Below are 19,019 nucleotides of genomic sequence, written 5' to 3' on the forward strand. Positions count from 1 at the left end.
TGGTGATGAACTTGACACTTCCTGATAAATGATAAACTTTAAATTACATATGAAAGCTGAAATAATAATACTTATAAGAAACAAGAGTTTTCAGTCTAAAGGACTAGAGATAGGTTGTTCAGTTTACAGCAGAATATGATGGTTCATAACATATTTCCAATCAGAAGAGGCCTGGCATGGTTTTACAGAGTTCCTCCCTTTCAGATAACATAGTCAAAGGACAACCATGTCAAAAAAAGGGAAAAAAATCAACCAGCCCAAGAGGGAGAATCAGGCAGGAAAAAAAACCACTGAAAAAACATATACCATATGAGAGATACTATATAATATTGATTTTACTCTTATTTTCCAGTGGAAGGAATTAAGGCTCTGAAGGGTTCATGCATGGGGAACAGGTAGGAGGCCCAATGGATTGAAGACAAGGCCCAGAGATGGAAGGTTTTGGGTTCAAATAGGACCTCACATACTTCTTAGCTATGTGATCCCTATGTCAGTCACTTAATTCCCATTGCCTAGCCCTTTCCACTTTTCTGCTTTAGAACCAATACACAATATTGAGTCTAAGATGGAGGGTAAGGGTTGCAAAAAATGAAAGTTAAAAATTAAAAAAAGAAAAAGAGTTATTGTATATCAAAAAATTACAAGTACTATATTATGAAAAAAGACTAACTCATGATTATGCAGCTTTTTCTTAAGGTACTTTTCTCGACATAATAATGTATTTAATACATATACACATTATTTATATGTATTATATGTGTATATTATATATGATGGCTATTACATAATATAAACAACTATGAAATAATTATATACTATATAAGGTCATATATAATACATATACATATATATGTATAAATTAATATATATATGTACACACACTGTTTTAATGAGAGTTCACTGCCTAGAAAGTTAATATATACTATTGAAATTAGCCATAAAAGCATTTATTGGCTACCAACTATGTGCTCAATACTCTACTAGAGATATGGAATAAAAAGAATATGTTCTTGTACTTTAAAAAAATCTATAGTCCAGGGGGCAGCAAGGTGGCTCAGTGGATATAGAGCCAGACCCAGAGATGGAAGGTCCTGGGTTCAAATTTGAACTCAGACACTTCCTGGTTGTATGACCCTGGGCAAGTCACTGAATCCCCATTGCCCAGCCCTTATCCGTCTTTTGACTTGGAACCAATACACAGTATTAATTCCAAGATGGAAGGTAAGGGCTTAAAAAAACCCAACAACAACAAAAAAACCCTACCGTCCAGTAGAAGAGACAAGACAAATACATAAAATAATAGTACATAGTAAATAATATGTAATTGAGTGCTAAATTGTATCACAAATACTTTGTTAGTTTAAAGGAAAGGGAGGTTAAATCAATGAGATTTAATAGAAGTAATAAAGAGTAGAGCTAGTTCTGGAAAGATAGCTTTAATGTATATAGGAAGAAAAGAAAAAGATCACTCCATGTACCCCTGAAATTTTTTAAATATGTAAAATAAAATGCCTTATGTTCACTAAAACAGTCATATAAAATAATACCAAAGACTACAAGTCAGAAGCAAGAGTAGACTTACTTGTTCCCAGGCAAAACATGTTCCACTGATCTAGCTTCACACCAGGGGCCTTTTTGGGGTTCTGCATACAAGAGTGATGACTGGCAGTGCAGTGTTATAGGAGAGAGATGTCCAGGAGTTGGCCACAATATATTGGGGCTGGTTGTCTGTCTCACGGCTCCACCTTCTGAGTCATTGGCATTACTGGGAATGCTATAGTTCATCACAGTGGGACTATAGAAGGCCATCGCTGAATATTCATGGCGGCCTTCCACATAAGATGAAGGAATATAAAGGGGACTATGTTCCAGTGGCAGGACAGCTTGGCTACAGTTGTAGGGAGCAGGAGAACTAAGACCAGATGGTGAGCTTTTGATTTCGGCTTTGTTACATCCAATATCTTGAATGGGGAGCAGCTGAGAAAACTCCTTGTGAGAAGATGCACAAAGAGACATTATGATGCCAAATGTCTCTTACTCAAACACTTATCAGCAGGAATTTCAGCTAGAAAAACAAATACAGCATGATGCATTAGAGCTGATATTTCTAATTTAGGCATAATTACTAAGGAGATGAGAAATAAGACCTTTGATGAAACATTAAAATAACTAGAATAATTTAATCTGTAGATAAGTCTGACCACTTGCCATTTTGACTATAAAAACAGAAGAAGGAAAAAAGTTTCAAATGCCAAGGAGGGTTGCTAACCAGCAAACATGAACACCTACTATATGCACTAGACTGAGAATATAAAGATATAAAAAAACACTACCTGAAAATTAATATTCTACCATCTACCTGAAGGAGATAGGCCCCCAACTCCATTTCTACTCTCTCTCTCTTTTTATCCTCTTTATCCTCTTATTCCTTTATCCTCTTATTCCAGTTAATTGAAAATCTCAAAATCTGAAGCAGGTTTAGAAAGATTTTATGGAGTTATTAGATGAAAGAGAGAGCCAGAAAAAACGGCATTCAAATGAGGACATAAGGACATTTGACTGACCAAAATTGGCAGTAGGTAGTTTCCAAGAAGGGCACTTTGAGACATATATCAGCAAATATAAATATTTTATCTAATTTGGGGAACCCAACACACAAGCTTTGGGTGGAATATAGGCAGAAAAGAAAACGATCACTCCATGTACCCCTGAACAAGCCCTGGGTAGACCCAAAACAAGCACTGGGTAGGATCTAAGCATCCATTAACAGCCATAGGTTTCCCTGGAGCATCACTGAGGTCAGTCTGACCTCTATGGTAAGCTTTTGGGTTAGACCATTTTCTAATACAAAGCTAGATTTAAAACAATATAATAATTAATACAGTTTTCAGAACAAAATAGTATTTTTCCCATACCCCCTCAAACTACTGTCACATATCTCTCATTCTATATACTGACAAATTTTTAGAAAAAAATAGTATTTTCTTGGTCTTCCTGTTTTCCTATCCACTCACTCTTTAAAACTCTGCAATATGACTCTTATCACTGCAACCATTCTGAAATAACTCTCACCAGCATCATCCATTATCTCCAAGGCCATTGGCCTTCTCTCAGATCTCCCCTTCTTTGAGTCTTCTGTGGCATTCAACTTTATAGCCCTTTCCACTTTGTTACCTTGGCTCCATGACAATGTTCTTTCCTAATTTCCTCTCATCACATCTTAAAGTGTAAGGGTCTTCCACCACTCTGTCCTGTTTTCTCAATCCATTCTCTTCCTTGGTGATCTCTTCTACTCCTAGGATTTCAGGTATTGCCTCCTATGAAGATGACTCTCAAATATATTGTCTCCATCCACAATATCACCTCAGAATTCTAATCCTGAATTTTCAACCACCTGCTAGGTATCTCCATCATGATACTTTGCAGGGTCACAAATTTAACATGTCCATATCTGAACTCATTGTTTGTTTAAAAAAAAAAAAAGCAAAAGCAAATAAAAACCCTACACCACTGCCTATCTTCTTCAATTTCTTCTGATCTTCTTACCATTGTCTAGGTTCAGAACTTGAGAATCATCTTGAATTCATCCTTCTCCACCCAAATCAAATCATTTGCAATTATTGGCGATTCCATCTCCAAAATGTATTTCTAGAATCTATCAACTCAATTGGACGATTGTAATAATCTAACTGACCTCCCTACGTTGACTTCATTCTTTTACACTGCTACTGGAGAATTCTTCCTAGTGCACAGATCTGATTATACTACTTATTCAAAACCCTTTAGTAGCTTTATAGCAGTTCTCCAAGAAAGCTGAGCACAACAAACATTAACAAAATGACAAAGAACTAAAGATCTAACTGCTATAAAGTATAAAGAAATAGGGGAATTTCACAGTGGAAAATACATGATTTCTTGGCCATAGTCAGCTGCCTTATATATGTTCAAAATGACTGCTTCCCCTAGAAGCGAATGAAAAGAAGACACACTCATAAGGAAATCTAGAAAACAGAATGATTTCTTTAGTGGAGAGCAATTGGTAGATCAACACTGGCAGAAAGAGAAACAATTTTATCACTGGAGTATACTATATAGCACCTGGACTTAAAAGAAAATAAATGAGTTGGGAAAACAGATTTGCAAGCCTGTCATGGAGGCATGATATGGTAGTGATGGGAATTTCAATGACCTAATAATCTGCTGGAGTTCTCTTTATAGATAGAAAAGAAGCATCACAACTAATAAATTGTTTAGCTTGACTCAATGATAATCTCAACCTTCAAAAAATCGAAGCATAGAGAGGAGAACTGCTACTCTAGATGTAGAGGAACTGGTTGCTGATGAAGAAATTATGTGAAATCTTGTGGAGACAACCAGAAAAATTAGGAAAAAGTAAAAAGACTGAAAAAAGAAGAAAATGTAAGATATCGTATCAATGACCAAAAACCAATGACCTGAAAAAAAGTCAATAAAAAATCATTTTACAATTACTGGGGGGGGGGGGGGGAGGTGGGGAGGGACAAGTGCTTTGAGGGTTTGGCTTAGAGGTGGAAGAGCTTGGATTCAAATCTGAGCTCAGACATTTCCTAGCTGTGTAATCCTGGACAAATCACTTAATCCCTATTGCAGGGGTCCCCAAACTTTTTACACAGGGGGCCAGTTTACTGTCGCTCAGACTGTTGGAGGGCTGGACTATAAAAACCTAACCTTAACCCTAACCAGGCAGCAGTATACACAATGCAAAATCCCCTCCCTCAGATCGCAGCTCACCATGCTGAGTCTTCCAGTGTGCAGTCACATAATCCTTTGCTCAGCACCTCCTTCTAAGGCATCACGCAAAGGATTATGTCACAGGAAGTAGCACTGTATGTGAGTGACCCTGCACTTTGTGGTGCTACCACATATAGTGTTCCTCTCACTGACCACCAATGAAAGGGGTGCCCCTTCCAGAAGTGTGGTGGGGGCCAGATACATGGCCTCATGTGGTAGTTTGGGGACCCCTGCCCTATTGCCCAGCCCTTAACATTCTTTTGCTTTGGAACTAATATACAGTACTGATCCTAAAATGTAAGGGTAAAAAATAATCACTGGACTCCCCAAAAACTATGACCAAGGAAAACTGGAAAGCACATTTTGAAAAAACACAAAAAAGAATTATGCAGATCCCCATACCTAAATCAGCATAAAAAAAAAAAATCTCAAATAATCATCAAAAAATCTCATGGAGAAAGTACAGTTAGCAAGTTCTTCCCTACCCAAACTAAAAGAGCTTATAGTCAATAGGAAAAGAGACTGTAAGCAAAACTAGAACCCATATTAGACAAACAAGGCAGCTTCATAGTGAGACCAGGGATGGGCAGGAAATACATGTAGCTGACAGGGCTCTGAGTCTAGAGGTAGCCAGAGCAGAGGGCCCCACTAAGAAATCTCCAACATGGCTGAAAACCCAGAAGGGGTAGATTTGAAGGTGCCAGGAGCAGCTGTAATCTGTATGGGCATAGCAGCACCCAGACTAAGAAATCCCAAGGTGCTGAGGTTCCTAATCCTTTGTCTTCAGATACCATAAAGAGCCCTGAATATTATGCATTCTGACTAAGCATTTCAGAGAAATCCAACTCCAGGAAGTAGAGAACAGCACAGGAACTAAGGTCCCAAGGGTAAAACCAAGCAGGTACTACTATTCTCATCCAATAATATAGTAGGAGGCAGTGCCTGGCCCTGGTCCCAGCTAAGGCTAAAGAAATAAGTAAACCAAAGAAAGTATCCACCACTATAAAGAATTATTGTACACCTACTGATACCTCAAAATCTAACCCAGAAGGAGAGAGTATCATCATAATAACTGCAAACAGAAACCTAAAGGAAAAAAATGGATTTTCCACAGGGATAAGATGAATATCTAGAATTTAAAAAAGATTAAAAAATCAAGGAAAAGTTCTAGTAAAAATGGGAGAATAAATAAGTTAGATTAGAGAGTAGTAAACCATACCCCAGTGGTACTCACTGAAATTTAATGACCAAACATAAAACAACAATAATATGTCAAGAAATATTAGAACAGGGGACAGCTAAGTGGCTCAGTGGATTGAGAACCAGATCTAGAATTGGGAGATCCTGGGTTCAAATATGACCTCAAGCACTTTCTAGGTGTGTGAAACTGGGCAAGTCACTTAACCCCCAATTGCCTAGCCCTTACTACTCATCTGCCTTAGAACCAATACACAGTATTGATTCTGAAAAATAAGATAAGGCTTTTAAAGAGAAAACTAACCTGTAACAAATTAAGAAGAGATAACCAAAGAAGTATTAGATTCTTCAAAACCCATGATTTTTTTAAAAAGCCTAACTATATCACAAGAAATTTTAAATGAAAACTAATCAGATTAATTAGCCCAGAGATCAAGTGAAGATACAAAGAATCCACCAATCACTTTCTGAAAGTAATACCTAAAAGAAAAACATCCTAGGAGTGGTCAAAATCCAGAGCTTCCACAGAAAAAGAAAAAAAATCAAACATTGGAAAGAATGAATTCAATTTCCAAGGAACCACAATCAACAGGTTCATTTCATAACTGGAAGCTTCTACTGTAAAAAAAGAAAAACATTTAGAATATAATATTCTAAATAGAGAAAAAAAAGAGTATAACAAAATGATTTATCCTTGAGAGCCAAATATAATCCTACAAGGGAAAAAATATAATTTCACTAGAGGACTTTCAAGCATTTCTGATGAAAGAATTTAGCTAAGTAGGAACTATGAAATATAAACATAAGCTTCAAGAAAAACACAATAAGGTAAGTTTATTTGAGCAATTTGGTGTATGATGATGCAGTACTGACATTCTAATAGGGAAAGAAGAAATGGGTCCCTTCAGAACTTCAGTTTCTTCAAATGGAATAGAACAGGAAGTTCTTAACCTTTTCTGTGACATTTATCAACCTGAATAAACTTTTGGTATTCATCTCAGAATAATGTTTTTAAATACATCAGATAAAATAAATAGAATTGATTACAAAAGAAACCATTTAGGGTGAAATAAATTCATCAAAATATTTTTTTAAAACAAGTTCATTAACTCCAGGCTAAGGAGTTACAAATAAAACTTCTATGCTACTAGATTTAAGAAAAGAATAAGAAGAGAAGGTAAAAGGAATACATGAGTGTAAAAAGCTAGAAGGGATTGGAACTTGGTACTTCTCAAAAAGTGGATATGTGAGAAGAGTATGAAACATGGCAGAAGAGGTGAGAGGAACAAGAATCAAATATCAGAAGAATTTCATTCATCTGAAATAGACAAAGGAGGACTGAATACACAAACATACATATAAACAGATGTAGCAACACATAAAATTAAATGGGGAAACAAGCAGGGATGAGGGAACAGATTAAGAGGGAGAATAACACTGGAAAGTAAATATTTACAAAAAAGAAAAGTTCCAATCCCAAAGAGGAGACTAAAAGAAGAAAAAAGCAAAGAACTAGGTTCTGAGTGATGATATCATTTGCAAAATGGCTGAACAAACTGTGACATGCAAATATAATAATATATTATTAACTCATAAGAATTAATGAAAGAAACTATTTTAGAGAATTCTGGGTAGTATGAACTAGTGCACTGTGAAATGACCAAAATGAGGAGAATATTATATACAAGGATAAGAACAATATAAAAAAGAGCAACTTAAATAAAACTAAAAACTGTGATCAAAGCAATAACCAATCATAATATAGGACTATGAAGAAGCATGTTACCTACTCCCACACTCCCCTCGCATACACACACAAGTGAAAAAAATCAAAGGCCAGAAAAAATATTTCTGGACATAGTTACTGGGTGTATTTATTTTGATTGACTATTTTCATTTTGTTTTAAGCAATTTTTCTCCTCTTTTAAATTAGACATGATAAGGAGAGGTGCAAAAGAAGAGTTAACAAAAATAAGGCTGAATGTGGTCAGAAGGATCATTTGAACAACTTTTAAAATGCACTAAGAACACAAAGAAGCTTAGGTAAGCAAAGTAGTTTTAAAAATAATATATAATTTCTTATTTTTAAAAAATACTATGTAATGCAGACTATTTCATACTCAGTTCTTTTGTGTGTGCTCTGCTTAGTATGTGGAAATTTTCATTTGGGGGAAGGGATGGTGTTTAAGTTCAGAATTGAAATTTAAAATTTTTTAAAAAAAGAAGAGGAGAAATGCCCAGATCTATGTGAATTAGAGGACAAAATGAAAATAGAATTAACTAGTCACTTGCTTAAAGAATCTCCAAACTGAAAAAAAAAAAAAACTTCGAGAGGTCATAGCCAAAACACAGAACTTACAATTCAAAGAAAATATTTCACATAGGCAGAAACAGAATCATATAAAACACTCCTACACGCAATTCTTTCTCAAAGGCTTGGCTAAAGCTATTTCCATAACTATGCTGAACCAACTCTAGAATGCTGGGTTACAAGCTGGTTTAGTATTTTGTCCAAGTCCTCAGAATGTGACCCAGTCTCCTCAACCAACACTGTGTTTTTGTTGTTAAAACCCTTACCTTCCTTCTTGGAGTCAATACTGTGTATTGGCTCCAAGGCAGAAGAGTGGCAAGGGCTAGGCAATGGGGGTCAAGTGACTTGCACAGGGTCACACAGCTGGGAAGTGTCTGAGGCCAGATTTGAACCTAGGACCTCCCGTCTCTAGGCCTGGCTCTCAATCCACTGAGCTACCCAGCTGCCCTAATACACTTCCTCTGTAACATCATTTCATCCAACTGTTTTCACTGCTTCCAAACTGACTAAGGACTTTTATCAACTAGTTTGGTGCTTCTGTTGATTGATGAATTCACTGAAGTTATTCTCATCTAATAAGGGTATCTAAACTAGAACATTTGGGTAGTAATTTAAGTGGGATGGAATTATTGATTCAATCACCTCCCAACCCTTAGATTCATTCCTCACCACCCCCACTACTATAAAGTTTGTTACTCTCAGGAAATCTATTTAAGAGCATTTGGCAAAACCCATAATCTCAAATCTTGGATAGCTCTATAGCAACTTGGAAAGGTTCAACATCCTTCTTAAATGTTTTCTTCAGTGCTTTGTACTAAACATTCTCAGGAAAAGTCTATGTGGCATAGTGCATAATCAGATTTGATAATTAACTTTTTCCATACTTCAATCCTTTCACAAAGTTTTAGTGTACCAATTTCTTGTCTTGGTACTTAAAAACAATAAATAAAAGGAGAAAGAAAAAAGGGAGAAAACAATCAAGTCTCCCTTTTCAGAGGGGATGTCCAGACCCTACAAAGTTCTTCAAAGCATATGGGGCTCTCCCCACAACAATTAGGAATGTGAGATCGACATCACTCCATAGTAGGAATAGTAGTATCCAACCCCCTGCCTTCATGCAAGTTAGACTGTTGTTCAGTCATTTTTCAGTCGTGTTTGACCCTCTTCATGACCCCATTTAGGGTTTTCTTGGCAAAAATATTAGGGTGGTTTGCCATTTCCTCCCCCAGCTCATTTTACAGATGAGGAAATGGAGGCATGCAGAGTTATGCGACTTGCCCAGGGTCACACAGCTAGTGTCTGAGACCAGATCTGAACTCAGGAAAATGAGTCTTCCTATCTCCAGGACCAGCACTCTCTCCATTGTACCACATAGCTGCCCAAAGAAAAATCTAGCAAGGCACTAAATTGAAGAGGAAAAATAACAAAAATGTTTAACCAAGCAAGACTAATATAATAGAAAAGAATCAAAATTATAAAAGGCTTTCTTTGTCTTAACAAGAAATCTTTTTAAATAGAAAATTTTCAACCAAGGATGAGAATTCAAAGCCTCTCTGCACAACTGTCCTTTGAAGGGACGAGTACAAGTAAGGATACAGAGAGCAGTGAAAAGTAGCATTTAAATTTGTAACTTGAAATGACACTTCTCATTACCTAGTTGAAGAGTGAACACAAAATTTAAGATGTTATATTCATCTCTCTAGGAGACAGGATCAATCATATCACTCATTTTCACCTTGAGGAGAAATTTTCCTTCTCAGCACAGCAATACAGAAATGATCTAATTTGAAAATATAGAGTTCCAAAAAGAGAGTGCTATGATTAATAGTTAATAAACAAAAGCTGCCACACCAACTTGACTGATAAAATTGTGATTTTTATACACATACAACTTAGTATCAGATTTGGAGTTAGACAACTTTTCAACAAACAAAATTTCTGTGAATTCTACATATTCATCTTTTCTATAGTGCAATATTGCATTATATTCATATACTATAATTTGTTTAGTCATCTTCCAATTGATGAAATTTGCTTTTTTTCTTCTAGTTCTTTTCTACTTCAAAAAGTGACACTATAAATGTGGATTCTATATATGGGAACTTTATCTTTGACAACCATGGGGGTAAACATCTAGTAAGAATATTATTGGGAAAATTTATAATTTAATGACTTTTTAGTATTACTGAAAAATTATTTTCTAGAATACTCAGACCCAATCACAGCTCTGCTGAGGTATGTTAGTAGACTTTTTACACATATGTCTTCAAACATTGACTGTTTTTGTTTTTGTCAGTCTGATGGGTATGAAGTAAAACCTCAAGGTTGTTTTGATTTACATTTCTTATTAGTGATTTGGGCATTTTTCTATTGTTGATACAAGCATTTTCTATTATAGATGCAAGAATCAATATTTCACATTTAGAAAATTACCTTTATTTAGTAATTGATCACTTATCTATTGGGGGAATAGCTCTTGTTCATATATATTTTATCATTTATTTATATATTTTAGGTATCCTTTTATATCTGATAGCAGAGATACTTTCAGAAAAAAATTCCAAATTATTGTTTTCCTTTCTAATTCTAACTGCATTAATTTTATTTGTGTTAAACTTTCCAATTTATGTCAAAGTTATCCATTTTATCTTTTATATAGTGAGGATTTCCCATCACTGGAAATCTTCAAGCAAAAATTGAATGTTAAGAACATTGTGCATTCATGCTTTGTGTATGCATTGGCCTGGGTGACCTTGAGTCCTTTCCAACTTTTGGATTTTATGTCTAAGTTTTCAGGTATTTTTTCTTTCAAATAAGAAAGGAGAAAGGAACAATAGCTTCCTGCCCCTGCACACAAAGAGGGTTATCTGCCAATATCTTTTATTTTTGTATATGTAATGAGGACCTGGAACATGCACAGAGCATCTCTAATGTTACTCACCATATGAAAGAGGCTAAGGAGCCTGCTTCTGGAATAGTCTTGATTATGTTTAATAGAAGTAAATAACTTGGAAAGACATGAGCATAAAGCATAAATAGACATTTTATTACTTAAGTCTGCTAACCATATGGATAAAAGAAACCTTTTCAAATAACTATAAAGCCAAAACTGAAAAGTACCTTTCATGGCACTAGCAAGCAAAACCTCAGTCATTTTTCTTTGGCTACTCTCTTTTGGTTTGACAACCAATGAGAGATGATATTTTGACAGGAGAGACCCTGGGATTTTTCCCTTTGAGGCTGACATATGACCTAAGAAATGGGCATTTGTTCATTTCCATTTTAGATAAAGGGACTGGTGATTCATATTTTGTTAATTTTTAAAGTTCAAAAAAAGCAAGCTTCTGGGAATTCCAGGGTGCCCAAGTCCCAAAGTCTAGGGACTTGCAAGGAGTAAACCAGCTCTGGGATAATCGCAAGCATTTATCTGTCAGTCATGCCACATATGGACACAAACTTGGGGGGTCAATGTCATACTGTGAAAGAATTCTTTACTCTGTTGTCTATCTTGAGTTTAACACTAACTTAAGTACTCATACTTAGTACCTCACTAGACTGGAGACAGGATTAACTCTCCTTTGTCTACCTTTTGATTGAACCAACAAAAAGCTTGAACTAGATGGATGAGTTCGCAAGTCTCTTACTAAAATGGAACTCCACAACTCCAGAAACTTGTGAATCCTATGATCAGAGTTGACACCTTGAGAGGCCTTTGATAAGAGTTGACACCATCAGCACTATAAAAGCAAGCCCCAAACTCCCTCAGAGCAGATTGTCTTTGAGAAGATAGTTTGAAGAGAATGTCTTCTGGAGATCATCTTCAAAGGAGCTTTGCTGGAGACCTAGGCTTGGATCGGGGGCTTGGAGCTTAGCTTCTACTTGGACTCTGACTCCTGGACTACTTTGTGGGGTGAAAGGCTGACAGCTTTCCTAGTTTCTGGAGTGACTAACTTCCATCTTGGAGAAGGCCTGGTGGTTATTCACTACCAGCCTTCCTGGTTGAGAGCTAATTAATCTCTGCCTGGATTAAGATAGATAACCTCTCTAACCTCTTCATATTTCTCTACTTTATTGTTTCCTCTCCATTTTGTAAATATTTGTAAATAAATTTCTGACTCAAGATATAATAAATATTGGTGACCACATAATTTCATAAAAGTATTGTCCAACCAATAACTATAACCGTTATATTTAAAGAATTCAAATAAGTCTGAACATATTCTCTAGAAACCAGGTGAAATGGGGAGAATGTGATCCTGAAGTGTTAGAGAAATATTTGTATAGAGAGAATCTATTCCCAATGTTTTTCCACATTTACCACTTTGTCTAAGGATTTTCACAGCAAACTCATAGGACACAACTATGGTCCCCAGCATCCTTCACAAGGCAAATTGCTGGATAGGGTTTTCCAAATTTACTTAATAAGGTAATGATCATTTACTCTGTGACAAGCCCTATGCTAAACCATTGAGCCAATTAACTGTTGGCTCTGGAAGGCAGGATACCTCCACTGGTCAGCAACATGGGACATACCTGAACATCCTCATTTTGAGGGTTAATTATCCTGCAAATGTAACTTTCTTTTATTAAATCAGCAATGTCTAAACTCTTTGATCCTTTTTCTTCTATGCTAACAATCCTTTCCTTCTGCCTAAAGACATTTCCATCCCATTCCCCTAAAACACGCACCTGTGTTTGCCTTCTGTGGGGCATGATGGGGGCATTCAAGGGGAAATCTTTCTGTATATATAAGATTATACAAAGTGTTCTAAAGTGCTGGCTGATATTCCAGTGAGAAATGAAAGTCTTTGTGCCTGAACAGTAAGACGACACAGAATTACCATGGACAAGATAAGTACATGGTTATCCTCAGAGATATAGATATAGATACAGAGCTACCTCTGTCATTTCTCCAGTTGTCTACTTACTTTAATATACTTCACTCCCTCCTTTTTCCCACCTCCATCCCTGCCACATACATTTCCCTTTTCAGGTTACCTGCTACAAAATAATATTAGGAAAACAGTTAAATATTTAAAATAATGAAAGGGCAATACTTAGCCTGAAGTCCTTGGTCATACCTGAGTTAAAAAGCTTGTTAGTAATTAATCAGAATCCTAATCAGAAACCCTGGCACAGCTAAGTGGCACAGTGGGATAGATACAGTGCCAGACCTGGAGTCAGGAAGACATCTTCCAGAGTTCAAATCTGGCCTCAGAAAATTGCTAGCTGCATGACTCTAGTTAAGTCATTTAGTTCTATTTGCCTCAATTTCCTCATCCATAAAATGAGCTGAAGAAGGAAATGGCAAACTACTCCAGTAATCTTTGCCAAGAAAACCCCAAACCCCCCCCCCCAAATCAGTAGAGATTGTCTACACCAAGGACGTTGAACTCAAATAAAACAGGGTTCAATTAAACTGCATATAAGATGCCTGCCAGCTATAAGTTGACTTAGAAAATCATGTATTAGTATTATCCATGTTTTATTGTATTTTTATTTACTTCTTTAAATACTTCCCAAATACATTTTAATATGGTCCAGGTTGCACTCAGGAGTACTGTATAGTGACACCCAGCCACATGCTCGACACCTCTGTTCTGCACCAATAAAATCATTCTTCTTTTATATGAGAATCTTTCATATCTACCTATCAAATCCAAATGGCTTCTACTAGAAAAATATGGCTAAAAATGGGGAGGAGGAGATAATCAAAAATTTTTGCTGAATCATTATCCTCCAACCACAGATAAGCAAAAAATCGGTACCTATTAAATGAAATTGAAAGAGGATTTGGAGAAAAAGCACTTTGTTCAAATTCTAGCTATCTTTCTTAATACTCATGTGACCTTGGTTGCTCAATTTTCTTATCTATAAATTTGGACTGACTGACCTCTAAGCCTCCTTCAAACTCTTCAAATTGTTATCTATGTTCCTTTTCTCTAAAGTAGTTGATAGATTGGAAACCATTGCCAATTAAATAGTTAGAAATAAAGAAAGCTGCCTCATTTGACAAAGAGCAACTAGCTCCCACACACCTTCTCCAGCAAAAACGTGAAATTCACCTTGGATCAAACAGTGATGAAATGTTTGTGGTTCAGTTGTTTGAGTCCTATCTGACTCTTCATGACCCCATTTTGGGTTAAGATCAAGAAATACAATGGTGTTATTCCAGGAATGCAACTATAAATATAATTGACCATATTACTTAGGAGAACAAAATAATTATGTAATTTATCAAAAGAAAAAAGGTGTTTTGGAAAAATACACCATCAATTTCTTATTTTAAAAATATGAGAGAGAGACAGAGAAATATGGGGAACCTTCCTTAGCATAGTAGGTAGGTAGTTAAATAGTAGTGGTTTCAAAAGTAGGTCAATTTTATTGGAAAAGTAATGGTGGGAGACTCAATCAGGTGGAGCAGATATAGTTACAGATAGAGAGAGAGACAGAGAGAGATCTCATTACTGGTATTATGATATACAAAACAAATATAAATTAAAGGTGATGAATTTCTTATTATTTCAGATATTTGAGGAATTTGAGAAATGGGGAATAGCTTTTCTTATGTACAGTTATGATAATATTCTTTTTGTTATTTATTGTTCCTATTATAGAGAATAGATATTGACCATATATACACAGGAACTTTAAATTTGTGTTATCTGCCATGTTCATATTGATACTACTCATTTAAATCAGAAAGTATCATATAGGGGGCAGCTCAGTGGATTGAGAGTCAGACCCAGAGACAGGAGGTCCTGGGTTCAAATCTAATCTCAGACACTTCCCAGTTGTGTGACCCTGGGCAAGTCACTTAACCCCCATTGCCTAGCCCTTACCACTCTTCTGCCTTAGAACCAATACCCAGTACTGATTCTAAGATGGAAGGTAAGGGTTAAAAAAGAAAAAAAGAAAGTATCATATAACCATAGGAATAGTTGTGCCACCATTAGGACAGATGCACAGGCTACTGTAACCTTCTGGTATAAGTTTCTTGCCCTCAACCCACAGAAACCTCTTCAAAGAAAAAAAAAAACAAAAACTGCTATTCTGACTTTTAAGTCTGGCCCTTTAAGAAACTCCACCCCGCCCTTGGAGTGAGCAGTAGTAGCTGGCGGACTATGACTTTTGCTATTCCAAGATGGCTACCCTTCCCCCAGTCAGCTCTAACTATAAGGTTCTTTTTTTTTTTTTTTTAATAAAACCCTTACCTATTGGTTCCAAGGCAGAAGAGCAGTAAGGGCTAGGCAATGGGGTTTAGTGACTTGCCCAGGGTCACACAGCTGGGACGTGTCTGAGACTGTAACGTTCTAGCCTTGCTGGCTTCGCCACCTGTAAAAAACAAGGGAGGGTAGGATGGTTGTCTCACTGGAAGGAAGTAATCACCAGTGAAACAGCAGAGTGAACCAAGTGGTGAGGGAAGATATGGAGATTGAGGTGAATCCTGTTGATGGAGGGAAGAATAGCAAGATCTCTCCCTCCCTAGGCGAAATGAAGCAGGAGTTAGAGGTTACCTCTAGAGAGAAATAAAGGCGACTTTCTCTCTCCTTTCTCAAGGGCTATTTTAACAGACTATATCCTTGAGCACTAATGAGAGCACAAGCTTCGGGAAAAAGTTGACACTTCCGCTGCCAGCAGTTTCTGAGGAAGGCTTCTATTTGTCTTCCTCAGTGGAGTTGTGTGGCAGGCTTGGTCTGGGTTTGTCCCAGAAAGAGGCAGGACTCGATTTTTGAGTCTTGCCTCCAATCACCCAACCTCCCTCCCAGTTATAGAGGGAATCCAAACCCCAAATCATACTTGAATACTAAGGTTTTAATTGAGGGAGAGGGTAATGGGTTGAAGGAGGAAGGGAAAAGGTTGCCCTGTCAGGTTGTACACACAGTAGCTGTTCAAGAAGCTGCCTCCTGCCAGGGGCCACAAATGCCTCAGCCCCTTTGCACAAACTGACTGCTCTTTCTAACTCTATGCAATTTGTTATCCTAAAAGCTGAATCATAAAACAGTTTAGGGAAGGCAAGGGGAGACCAAGAGGAGCCAGGAGGCTGGCTCTGACTTTGAGAGAGTCCAAGCCAAAGACTTCTTCTGGGTCAGTGATTCTTGATGGCAGGTGAAGGAAAACAGCAGAAAGACATCTTTGTAGGAAACAGCTTTGGGATCAAAGGCAGAAAATCAAGGTCTTCTCGTACCTTTGGGGGGGGGGGGGAGGGAGGAAGGGTCCCCCAGCCACCACTCAGAAACTGAACCTGTTAGCTTCCAGTCCTGAGTTAGAAGACCTGGGGCTCACCATAATCGTCCTCAGCCAATTCCTCTCCCACAATCCTTTGCTGTCCAAACTGTCACCTCAATGCCTGTCAGTAAAAATGTAGGATTCCAACAAAGATCCCCTTGCCATCCTTACATGAGGTAAAAATCATCATGCTGTTAAAATATTTTATGCCTATGTTTCAAAAAACAATACAATAAGCATTTATTAAATGCCTATTATGGCAGCAGCTAGATGGGTCAGTGGATAGAGAAAGAGGCAGAAGATGTGAAGCACTACAGTTAAATCTAACTTCAGACACTTCCAAGATATGTGATCCTGGGCAAGTCACTTAATCCCAATTGTGTGGCCCTTACCACTAAAATTAGGAATAGTTGTGCCTAACCCTAGCTCCTTCTGCCTTGGAAGTAAAACCTAGTATAGACTATAAGACAGAAAAGGTTAAAAAAAAAACCCAACCTATTATGTGTCAGGTACTGTGCAATACAGATTATAAAAAGAAAACAGTTCCTTCCCTCAAGAAGCTTACAGTCTACTAGGGGACGCCAACACATAAGAGAAAGCTGTGGAAAAGAGAAGATTTTGAGAAGAGGGGCAGAATGAGGGGGAAGGTGAATCCCTAGGAGTGCAGCTGGTCAGAAAAATAAATTGGCTAGACTTCTCAGTCCTCTTTAAACAGAGAGTTTGGGAGAAGCTCTTTCCTCTGTCCTCCAGCCTACCAATCAGAGTCATAGAAGCTACAAAGGGTACTGATGAGATGTGAGTAGCAAAGTGATACAATCTCTATGAAAATATTATGGATGTATGTCTAAATCTAAGAGTCACCATTATGTGTAATGGGCATAGAGCTTTTTCTGATAAAATTCATGGTATAGCAAAGATATCAGTTATTACCACTATTTGATAGTGTTACAAATACTAGTTATACTCTAAGACAAGAAAATGAAGTTGAGAAAATAATCAGAGGCAAACAAGAAACAAAACAAGAACTATTGATTTTTTTTCTGATGATATTATGGTGTGGAGACCTTGAGAGTTCTCTAAAAATTAATTTAATAACTTCAGCAACATTGCAGGATATAAAATAGTCAATATCACTGTATATTACCAACAAAACCCAGCACTAAAAAAAAAATAAAGTGCATTTAAAATAACTATGGCAATTATATAAGACTTGGGAGTCTACCTACCAATATACAAAAAGGAACTTATATGAGTAAAAATACCAAACACTCTTTATAGGAATAAATATAGATCTAGATAATTAGAGCAATGATACCAGTTCTATATCCCAAAAGAAATCTAGGAAAAGGATCTATATGTGCCAAAATATTATGGAAGTTTTTTATAGTGGCAAAAAACTACAAACTGAAGGAGTACTCATCAATTTGGAAATGACTGAACAAATGATGGCATATCGATGTGATATAATACTATTGCTGTATAAGAAATGATCTGGAAAAACATGTTGAATATGTGAAGAAGAACCAGCAAAATAATCTATACTATAACAATATGAAGTTGAAGAATTTTCAAAGACTTAAAAACCTCTGATTAATTTGATGATCAATCATTATCCCAGAGAACTAATTATGAAGAATGTTACTCACCTCCTGAAAAAGAGGTAATAAGTCTAAATATAAAGGATGAGATGCACAATCTTGGACGTGATCAATATGTGATTTTTTTGCTTGATCGTTCATATTTGTTACAAGCATTTTGCTTTTTTCTTTTCTTTTTTTTTCTTTTCCAGATTGGGGAGGGGTATAAGGTGAATGAATCAGAAAGAAAATAAAAGCTTGTAAATGAAAAAAATTTTCATTAAAAATATATTATAAAAAAATAACCTTAGTAAGGATTTTTTTCACCCTAGCACTGCACATCATTAACCAGAAGCCCAAGGGCAATGGGAAAGGGGAAAACCAACAAAGCAAATATCAACAAAGGCAAATAAGCTAGGAGCCTTTTGGCATGACCCTCCGAGACACAAGTATCCTGTTGGTTTCTGACTCCAAGGCAGCGTTAATGAAGATTTCTCATGGAAAATATCACCAGGGTCATGGCCAATGACATGGTTTTACAACCAAGAATAGATTTACCTTGAAAAGTTTATTATAATCCTATAGGGGTTAGGATGAAAGGAGAACTTTTAATGGAGCAGAGGACCTTGAAGTATTCCTGCTAAAAAACAATTAGAGTCAAGTAGGAACTTTGAAAGTCCAAAGAAATCCAAAAAGGTCAGGCAAAGAGCATTTATTAAGTGCCTACTACATCCCAAGCATTGTGCTAAAATCCGGAAAGACAATGGCAAAAGATAATCCCTGCTCTTAAAGAGTCCATCCCTTATTCCAAATTTCAATGGTTCTCTATTACCTCCCTAATCAAATATAAAATTCCCTATTTGGCTCTTAAAAATCAATAGCCTAGCTCATTTCAATCTTTATTTCCCTCCAGGAATTCAATGATTCAGCTATAC

General features: G+C 36.6%; 1 protein-coding gene across 3 annotated transcripts in view; it reads right to left on the reverse strand.

Moving 5' to 3' along the window:
• Positions 1-19,019, reverse strand: part of ESR2 (estrogen receptor 2) — a 103,819-nt gene that overhangs the window by 78,589 nt on the left and 6,211 nt on the right. For 2 of the 3 annotated variants that reach the window (XM_001377800.4, XM_007472992.2), the window contains exon 2: positions 1,583-2,065. In XM_001377800.4, the coding sequence (XP_001377837.1) occupies positions 1,583-2,016 (434 nt within the window). In that variant the 5' untranslated portion in view covers positions 2,017-2,065. Of the gene's footprint in view, positions 1-1,582; positions 4,421-19,019 lie in introns of those variants that run through there. The other variant, XM_056810874.1, reaches the window with a different exon arrangement.

This window comes from Monodelphis domestica, chromosome 1 (assembly GCF_027887165.1).
Source record: "Monodelphis domestica isolate mMonDom1 chromosome 1, mMonDom1.pri, whole genome shotgun sequence".
Classification (NCBI taxonomy): domain Eukaryota; kingdom Metazoa; phylum Chordata; class Mammalia; order Didelphimorphia; family Didelphidae; genus Monodelphis; species Monodelphis domestica.